The sequence below is a fragment of the Haemaphysalis longicornis genome, unplaced genomic scaffold (assembly GCF_048455015.1).
Source record: "Haemaphysalis longicornis isolate Haplotype H1 unplaced genomic scaffold, Haemaphysalis longicornis Haplotype H1 scaffold_14, whole genome shotgun sequence".
Lineage (NCBI taxonomy): Eukaryota > Metazoa > Arthropoda > Arachnida > Ixodida > Ixodidae > Haemaphysalis > Haemaphysalis longicornis.
Genome location: NW_027526245.1, coordinates 23,638,813 through 23,648,934, shown reverse-complemented (window position 1 = coordinate 23,648,934; position 10,122 = coordinate 23,638,813). Strand labels below are relative to the sequence as shown.

Sequence of the window (10,122 nt, the reverse complement as noted above, 5' to 3'; positions counted from 1 at the left end):
TGAGAAGGGAACGGAAAACACGAACACGAGATAACTTCTATACCATACTGAATGGGCAACAGCGGCTTCAAATGCATGCATTTTTCAGGGCGCGTTTAAAAGAGTTAACATTGCCGGAAAAGACGTCCAAAGATGCACGAATGTCATCATTGTACACACGTTGCACACGGCACACTGGAGATAGCATCTCTGAGGTGGTCACATCAAAGCAAAGGTGGGGGCGGAGAGCTCGAATTGGTGCCCTTAGCCGAACAGAGCTCACTAATTTCGGGCTGTCGAATCTGGAGTGGATACACTTGAACAAAAACACTAAATCGCGGTTTGTGCGTCTAGATTGCAGTTCTTCGAGCTTCAGCCGCTTGATGACATCCTTGTAAGCGTATTTCTCGTGTAGGGTGTAGCGGCGAGAGAAGATGCGCGTGAACCTTTTCTGAACCCTTTCCAAGCGCAAAGATGACGACGCACTCATGCAGTTCCAGACTGCCGATGCAAACTCCAGCTTTGGGAGTACAAGGGCTTTGTACATAGCAAGGAAACACGAACCTCCTGAGAAGTCCCTTGTTGCACGAGAGATAGCGCCTAAAGTCCGAAGAGATGAGCGTGCGAGGTAGTTAACATGCGGTGTGAATCGTAGTTTCGAATCCATCAGAACGCCCAAATCACGTGTTTCGCTTACTCTTCTTATCGTCAGAGAGTCGAGGTGGTATGGGAAGGTTAAAGGAGAGGTTTTTCGAGTGTATGTAATTGTAACGGTCTTCAATGGATTCAAATCTAAGTAGTTAGTTTTGCACCAGAGGGAGATTGCTTGTACGTCGCGTTGAAGCTGGGCGCAGTCCGCCTGTGATCCCACTGCGCGATAAAGTTTCATGTCGTCTGCAAACTGCAATAGAGATGAATGCTTTATAATTAACTGCACATCATTCACAAATAAGTTGAACAATAAAGGACCGAGAATAGAGCCCTGGGGAACCCCGGACGGTACAGTGAAGCTGCGAGACTTAGCACCAGCGTACTGAACAAATTTTGTTCTCTGTTTGAGGTAGGTTGCAAACCACTCGCAGAAAGCAGGAGCCAAGCCATAAGCAGACAGTTTGCGAAGGAGCAAATCATGGTTTACGCGGTCGAAGGCCTTGCTGCAGTCGAAGTAGATGGCATCCATTTGTTGACGTGAAAGTATGTACTTGCTGGCGTCACTCAGAAAGCAGGCAAGGTTTGATTCGACGGACCGGGCAGGTATAAAACCGTGCTGATTACTATGAATGAGGGGCCGGATTTTGGACAAGAGATAACGGTGTACTACTTTTTCGAAAACTTTTGAGAAAGAACAAAGGAGAGATATTGGTCGATAGTTCCCAGGCACCGACGCATTTCCGGACTTATGGAGAGGAAAAACAACGCCGGGTTTCCAATTTGTCGGAAAGTGCCGCTCTTCAAGCGAGAGACAAAAAATGTGGCAGAGCAACGGCGCGAAAATGGCAGAGCAGCCTTTTACAATGAAGCATGGGATGTTATAATTGGCCTGAGGATTTCTTCGAAGGTAGGCTGCGGATAGAATAGAATAGAATAGAATAGAATAGAAATTTATTTCAGACAACAAGAAAGATACAAGTTGCCTGGGGGGACCGGCGTAAAGGCACAGAAAGCCTGACAAAGCGCCGATTCACCCGATTACACACGCATAAATCACCAGTCATACATGAACATTCATTGGGTAAGGAAGAGAAAAAAAAACAGAATAAAAAAAAGAAGATACATCGCAATTGAGAAATACAATTGTTATGCCATTGGACACTGAACATAAGCACATGTGGATTTAGTTTTGGATTTGTAAAAGGTAGGCATGAATCTTTTTTTTAAATACATGAATCGAGGGGCTTTCCTGAATTAATGCGAATACAGTAGGGTGTTCATTTAGGATATCTGGAATTTGGTATGTCAACTTTTGTGCACCGTAGTTGGTGCGAAGCTTATCTTTCTTGTACGTGATATGCCGTAAATTGTGGCTGTGGTCTTTCTCGGCAAATTTTCTTGAAAATTCAGTAGGGTTACATTTAACGTCGCGGTACGCGACCGTAGCTAATTTTTTAAGTCGGATATAGTTAATTGTTAACAGTTCATGTTTTTGGAAAAGTTGCGTTGTATGCGAGCGAAAAAGCAGCAGTTCAATTAAACGGAGAGCTCTTTTTTGTAATAAATAGAGATAGCTGAGGTTCGTTTTCGTCGTTGTCCCCCATATAAGAAGGCAGTAGTGAAGATGCGAGTGTATTGTTGCGTAGTAAATTTGCCTTTTTAACCATACTGGTAATAAGTGACGCAACGTACAGAGCATGCCAACTGCTCGGGCAATGCTGTTTCGTAAGTGATTGATGTGAAGGGACCAATCTAAACATTCATGAAAGAAGACACCGAGAAATTTGTGTGATGTAACGCGATCAATATGTTGTCCCTCAAAGCTAATATTCTTTTCGCTGCTATACGTTTTATTACGGGGCCTAAATACCATATACTTAGTTTTTTTGGGGTTTAAGTTTAATCTGTTTGCACTTAGCCAACTAGATAGATTTTCTAGCCACTGATTGGCTTGCGACTTAAGGACATCAATATCTGGTCCAGAGAAAAATACATTGGTGTCGTCAGCATACAAAATAATGTCTGGCGTTAGAGGTATGTTTGCTATGTCATTAATGTATACAATGAAAAGTAGAGGGCCTAGAATTGACCCTTGCGGAACTCCACATGTGATTTCGCCGAAATGAGAGGTCGCATTGCCAATTTTAGTGTACTGCACACGGTTTTCTAGGTAACTTTTCACGATATCCAAGGCAATTCCTCTTACACCGTATCTGGAGAGTTTGATCAATAAAATGTCATGCTTTACAGAGTCAAAGGCTTTTTTGAAGTCAAGAAATAACCCAAGAGTAAATAGTTTATTTTCTATGTTGTCAATTATTTTGTCTTTAATATTCAGTAACGCCATTTCAGTGGATTTTTTCTTTTGAAAGCCATATTGATTTTGTACTATAATGTTCTTCTGCTGCAAGAAATGAGTAAGTCGCGAGTTTATTGTTTCTTCAATAACCTTAGAAAACATAGGTAAAACAGAGATTGGCCGGTAATTACCAAGATCGTTTTTATCTCCTCCTTTGAAAATGACAGCTACCCTTGCGATTTTAAGTTGGTTGGGGAACGTTCCTGAGCTTAGAATAAGATTGCATATGTGCGATAGAGGTAAACAGATAACATGAGCGACTGCTTTAAGAGGTGCTGCCTTTATTTCGTCCACACCGCAAGCACTACTATTCTTTAGTTTATTTAACAGGCCGTACATCTCTTGCGCTGTAGTAGGAGACATAAAAATTGATGAGTCCGAACAATTAATATAGGATGTACAGCTAACACTATTAGCCGATGCAGAGGCGCAAAAACCTGCATTTAGGAAATAATTATTGAATTTGTTTGCTAGGAAAGTGCCCGAATATGGTATGCCCTCAATTACTATTTCTGATATTGTTTCCCTCTCGTTCTTGTTCCGTAGTGTATTTACGCAATTCCAAACCTTTCTGGAATCATTAGAGATACTGACAAACCTATTTTCATAATACAAGTTACGTGCGTGTTTAATATCATATGTCAACTTATTTCTAATTTTTTTGTACTCAGCTAACTGATCGAGGTTTTTGGTTCGAATAAATGATGCAAATAGTTTGTCTCGTCCTTTTATTCTCTTGAGTAAAGAGGCATCAATCCACGGTTTTCTAGATTTTTTGTGTTTTTTTAGCTGCTCTAGAGGAAATGCACTATCATATAGTTCTTTAAATAGTTTTAAAAAAGTGTCATAGGAAAGAGTGGGATCGTTTGTCTGCATTACAGGGTCCCAGCTGGCTTCCTCCACTAAATGCTTAAAAAAATCGATCTTTTCTGCAGATAATATTCGGCGCAGAAAAGGTGCGTGGTCTGTATGTTTGTTGTGCTGGGTTATGTAGGATGAAAAAAAGAGAAAGAACGGCATGTGATCACTTATATCTGATATTAACACTCCGGCAACGGATTGGTCAATTTTAAAATTCGTAAAACATACGTCTAGTAACGTTTCGGACGTACTTGTCACCCTTGTCGGTATGTCAATAATACTTCGACAGCCAAAAGAAAGAAAAATATCAAGTAGCTTTTGAACAGACGAATCCACCAAGAGCAAATTAATATTGAAATCACCGGTAACGATGGTAGGTAGACCAACGCACGCACAATACTCTAAAATACGCTCAAGAAATTCTATAAATGGGGTTGTAGCACCATTTGGAGGTCTGTAAAGTACTACCAACATTGTATTCAAACACTTTACAAGCACACATTCGTAGTTAGCATCTATGAATGAGTATTCTGGAACCACTTCGTAATTGAAGGTGTTTTTTACATATATAGCAACACCCCCTCCCCTTTTGCTAGTTCGCGAAACTGAGATGCAGTTGTACCCTGAAAAATTTACAACGGGGCATTCGTTAGAAAACCAGGTTTCAGTGAAAGTTAAAAAGTCGAATGTATGACCTAAGGCATCTAAAAAAAAGTTGACGGAATCATGCTTGTTCCGTAAACTTCGCGCGTTAAGATGAAGTAAAGAAAATTGCTTGGTGCCATTTAAGGCCCTGCGTTGTCTAAACGTAGCAGCATCGTGATAACTACATGTTTTATCGCGTGTAGGCATGTGCCTTTATGGCGTAAGAAAATTAGTGAAGTCCTGGTGCTATCTTATTTGGTCAAGGTCACTGGCTCCATTAATCCTTAGTATTCTGTCATGTTGACTGCGCCGAACAAAGAATTTTCCGTCCTTGACCCACGCGAACTGGTATTCCATTTCTCTTGCCTTTGTTTTCATCTGCCAGAACAAGCGTTTGTTTTGAGCAGTCAAGTTTTCGTTGATGAAAACCTTTGATTTCTTCCTTCTTAGTTCACTTCTTTTTGCAAGCCAAGCGTCACGGGTATAGCGGGCTGAAAAGCGCACTATAATAGGCGATGGCTTATCTTTCCCGTCTGCGCCTGCCCTAGAACGCAGCCGGTGAGCGGCTTCAATATCGTTTTCAGATAGCCTAGGAAGTTCCAGGTCATCTGCCAGAAGATTCAGTTTTTCTATCACTTTTTCATTAGTCTGTTCGGCAAGTCCATGGATTTCTAGGTTAAGACGTCTGCTGTATTGATCAAGGTTATTAACTTCTTGCCTAAGCATTTCCACTTCTCGTTCATTTGTCTGTGCTTCGAGTTTTTCCACCCGCTTTCTTAAACTGCTCATGTCAGCATTTTGACGCTTCATTTCGGCAAGCGCCTCATCATACTTGCTTGACATTTCCTGCATTGACCTTTCAATGGCATGCACAGTGGCAGCAACGCCTTCCAAAGCGTCGACTTGTGATTTCACCGTAAGTAGTAAAGACAATTTTCTCTGAATTTCACCTATTTCCTTCGTAAGGTTCATTCCGTTTTCCGTTTTTTCGGGTTCAGTGCTCTGACTGCTTCGATTTTTTGCCGTTTTACATGTTTGACAGTTCCATGTGCTCTTCGCTGCTGCAGATTTCTTTTTGTAGGCTGCTTCTGTAACTCCTGAGCATGCGCCTACATGATAGCTGTATTTACAATCCGAGCACAACAAATGTGTCGTGTCCCTCACAGATTCATGACAAGAAATACACGTGTCAGCCATGATAGTTATTCAGCAACAGTGGCAACCGTAAATTCAACTGACAAGCTAGCTTTTACATACAGGTAAGCACTAACCTGGGAAAAGGAAGACGGAAATTTAGGAGCCAGTCGATGAACCGCACGGCGCCACTGTTGCTGAATATGTGTGTGCCAGGATAGACGATGTCTTCTGCTTTTATGCGTTCTTGGCGATGACGTCAGGTTTGTTATCCGTCGCGGGCGCCACTGGTCGTCGCATCGGTGGATGATAGCTCCAAGTTTGTAGATACGCGTCGATTCCTGGGAAAAGGAAGACGGAAATTTAGGAGCCAGTCGATGAACCGCACGGCGCCACTGTTGCTGAATATGTGTGTGCCAGGATAGACGATGTCTTCTGCTTTTATGCGTTCTTGGCGATGACGTCAGGTTTGTTATCCGTCGCGGGCGCCACTGGTCGTCGCATCGGTGGATGATAGCTCCAAGTTTGTAGATACGCGTCGATTCCTGGGAAAAGGAAGACGGAAATTTAGGAGCCAGTCGATGAACCGCACGGCGCCACTGTTGCTGAATATGTGTGAATGCTGAATAGCAGCCGTGACATTCTCAACGGTTATGTTGGGCGTGTGTATCACATCACCTATCTGCGCGAGCCGAAGCGGGAAGCCGTTGTCGCGTGACGAGGAGTACGCGGACAAGAAGTGTTTTGTGAATATTTCAACAATGCTGGCTGGGTCGGAAACGATGGTGTCGCCATCCTGCAGAGTAATCCGCTCAGGGGCCTTTCTTGTGCGCGTGCTAAAGATCCGCCAGAAGTCGCTTGGGGATCGGGTAAGCGAAGATTCTGTGAAGTCCGAAAAATGTTTTTTGTCGCGAGCGAGCAGCACTTTCACAAGTGAGCGCTGTTCTTTGAAGTTAGTGTCGGCGGACGTGTCGTTTTTAGCTTTCCTTAGTTTGTGGAATCGACGCTTACTACGCAGCGCGCTGCGGAGTTTTTTGCTGAACCAGAAAGGGAATTGATGAGGGCGCTTAGACTTTTTTGGTATGTGCTCGTCCATTGCTTTTTGGACAATTTTTGTGAGCAGCTGCACCGCTGCGTCTGCATTATGCGATGTGTAGACTGGCTCCCAATTCGTCTCCTGGAGCGTTATGTAGAGGGCATTATAATCGCCACGGGGAAAATCAAAGAATGGGGTCTCCATGCGCCGCTCATAGGCAACCGGTAGTAAAGCCGTGGCAGTGAATGGTTCATGCCACGGGTCGACCGGAACAAGGGCTTCTCGAGCGTGTTTAAGGTCTAAGGAGGTCAAGTTGGAGAAGACGATGTCAAGGACATTTCCTGCGGGGTTAGGAGGAAGTGCAGCATATGCCAATCCAGCGAATGAGAAAAAGTTAAACAAGTGAGCGGCTTTGGTAGAATTGCCAACATTTTCCCCGGGATTCCACCACCGCCCGGGCACGTTGAAATCACCGAATAAAAGAATGTTGTACTTTCCAGGGTCTATACTTTCTGAGAGGTGCTGAAAAACGGACGCGAATGCGGGGAAGTCTAGAGTTGGATGCATATAATACACGCCAATGAGCAGGTTTTTTCCGCGGTTTGTCTTTGTTTCGACCCAAACGCATTCATTTCCCAATTCGAGATCAGCTCGGCGAAACGCAACCATGGACTTTCCCAGGGCGATTAAAGCTCCTCCACCGTACTTTTGACCGGTGCGTTCGTAGTCTCTGTCATGGCGAAAGACAGCGTACTCGTCCGGGAAGTAATCTGTAGAACCAATTTGGTCTGAGAGCCACGTCTCAGTAATGCAGTATACGTCATGATCGAAAAGAACCACATTATCAAAGAACACAGTCGAAAGGATACACAGTGGCTTTCTAAGCTCCTCTTTCGCATGTGTTTTGCCAAACCTACCGTATGTAGTAGTAAAAAGGACGAGTGCAACTTTTCTTGCTTATAAGATTCTGTGCATGTATGTATATCTCGCATAATACCGGACCTAAGTTGCTTCGGAAAGCTTTATAAAACTTCGTCAAAGCAATCAGCGCCAGGAGATTTTCTGGGACTTGAGTCATCAATGGTGTTCTTATTTCCACTGTTTCCCACTAATTTCAGCTATTACGACTCAGTTCAAAGCGCTTCGTCGTTACCCTGCGCGCGCGTCGTACCAGTTTCTTGCATTGGGGTGAAGTTTCGTTTGTGGCGGTGAAGCCTTGAGCAGGCTTCACCTGTCGAAGAAGCGTGCGCTTGAGGCCCATGACCCGTTCCCCAACTTCTCTTCCGGGAAGAATTCGCCGCCTTCTGGGAAATTCCCCACCGATTCTACGGACATTCGGACACTGCGTCTAGGGAGGATTTCTTTGTGTGTTTGTACTTTTTGCGTGCGGTACGCAAAGCGCTGCAAGGATGTTACCGTTGGCGCTTTCGTGCATAAATTTTCGCCCTTTGGCGAAATGAGTTACTTCTCCCCGGGCCCCTGTAGAGGGCGTTGCCCTGCCGGATTCATGTGGAATCACGCCCGTGGGCTGCTGTTTCTGTATCCCTAAGCAGTGTCATTAACCATGCATTAAACAGCTAAGTTTTGCTCTCGGATCTTCTTCGTTTGAAATGGAGGCAGCTTTCTCGCTCGCCGCTCGTTCACCAGGGTACCAGTACATGATGGAGGCGACGGCGCTCGGTTAGGGGACGCCTTCGCCAATGTAACACCACCAATGGTACTCACCGTCTATCTTCAACAACACACTCATAAAGTGTGCCTTAATTAAGCAGTTCCAAGTTAACCGGTTGACACGAACACAAAATATCATAAAAATCACAAAATGCATTCTGAGTTGCTTCCTCGTCCTTCAAAGCATGTTTATTATACTCTAGTTCGATAATCACGTTGTTGGTAGCGTAGCTTTTCCCTTAGCTAAGGACACTTTCTTGAACGGCTTCCCTACCATGAACTTTTCCGCCCGTGCTCTCACTAGTCCCCGTGGTATTTTGCTAGCTAAGAATCAGCCAGTAGTCGGGAGCTTTTAGGCACAATGGGGCCGCTCCAAAAAGGAGCAAAAATGGCTCAGGTTTAACCCTTGTAAACATGGTTATCACGAGCGAAAGCAAGGACTATGCACACAGCTGTGTTTCATGGTAGTTCGCATTTGCTTGATAATTTGTAGCCTGCCTACCGATAGGGCGCACCCACTGGATGATTGGATGCATCCTTTCGCTTGCGTTGAAGGGCACGAACCCTCAGCTTTGCCGTGGCGCTATCGATGGGGATACGGAGGAGAGAGAGAGAGAGAGATAGAGAGAGAGATGGAACTTTATTCAAGCATCCGGCGTGCAAAGGACACGATTCCCGGCCACGCAGGGCTCGCTAGGTCGCGTCCCCTCTATCTAATCACCCTAAGTCGCAAAAGCCCTAGGGCGTCGGGCTTAGACCCCGAGGCGGTTGGTCTCGGCGTCCGCTCGAGCTACTCGGAGCGCTCCCGGCCGCCACCGTCGGCCCCCGACCCCCACCTCCCGCATGGGAGGACGGAGTGCCGGGAGGGACGGGCGGGCACGGGGCCCCCTTTCGCCTTTGCAGAGCCAGAGCCGCCTCGAGCCGCTGGATGGCCCTCCTCTGTTGTTGGGGCTCCGCAGAGCCCACGCATTCGCGCACGTCCGGTGGGTACGGGTCCTGTGGGTCCTGTCCATCCCCCCCACCGTCGCGCACTGCACAGTCACAGCCCCACATGATATGGGTCAGGGTCGCAGTTTCGCGTTCACACACACTTCACCGAGCACTCTCGTAGAGGTCCGGACACACGTGCCGCGCGAGCGCCGGCGTCAGAACAGTCTCTGTCTGTAATTGCCTGAGCTTCACCGCCTCCGCCCGAGACAGGTCCCGGTGCGGGAGCGGAAAAGCACGCCTCTGGTCCCGATGCCAACGAAGCACCCCGCCGTAGTCGGTGAGGGGCTCCGCTTCTTCGTCGTCGTCGATGTCAGTTGTTTCACCACAGTCCTCGAGGGATGACGACAGCGGACGGGCTGTCGCGACCCGGCACGTGGCGAGACCACGGGCCGCAGCGTCCGCCTCCTCGTTGCGGTTGCATAGCCCGGGTGCCAGGACCCGGCCCGCGTGGGCCGGGGACCACTTGATGATCGTAGTCTTCGTGACCCCCTGCGCTGCCGCCCCCGTCGTCCGCCAGGACTCCAGGAGCCGCGCAGTGCCACCACACACCACGCTGCGAGCAAAGTTGCGGATGGCCGTCTTTGAGTCACTGAGCACCGTGCGCACACCCGGCAGGCCCAGGGCCAAGGCGATCGCCGCCTCCTCTGCCTGACTCGCCGACCGGGCGCATACGCTGCCCGCCGTCAGTAGTTCACCGGTGGAGGCCCGCACTGCCACCGCCACGAACGTGCACGGTCGCCCACGGCACATCAGACGCCGGCAAAGCAGCGCGTTCGGATGCATGCTCCATGGCTTT

General features: G+C 46.9%; 1 protein-coding gene across 1 annotated transcript; it reads right to left on the bottom strand.

Moving 5' to 3' along the window:
* Positions 1–4,053: 4,053 nt before the first annotated feature.
* Positions 4,054–6,224, bottom strand: LOC144165006 (uncharacterized). Its single transcript, XM_077695180.1, has one exon. It carries the CDS (start codon positions 5,690–5,692, stop codon positions 4,742–4,744), a length of 951 nt encoding a protein of 316 aa, XP_077551306.1. The 5' UTR covers positions 5,693–6,224; the 3' UTR covers positions 4,054–4,741.
* Between the last annotated feature and the right edge of the window lie 3,898 nt (positions 6,225–10,122).

Coding starts and splice junctions, on each gene's coding strand:
- LOC144165006 (XM_077695180.1), bottom strand. CDS start 5,692: ATGGCTGACACGTGTATTTCTTGTCATGAATCTGTGAGGGACACGACA.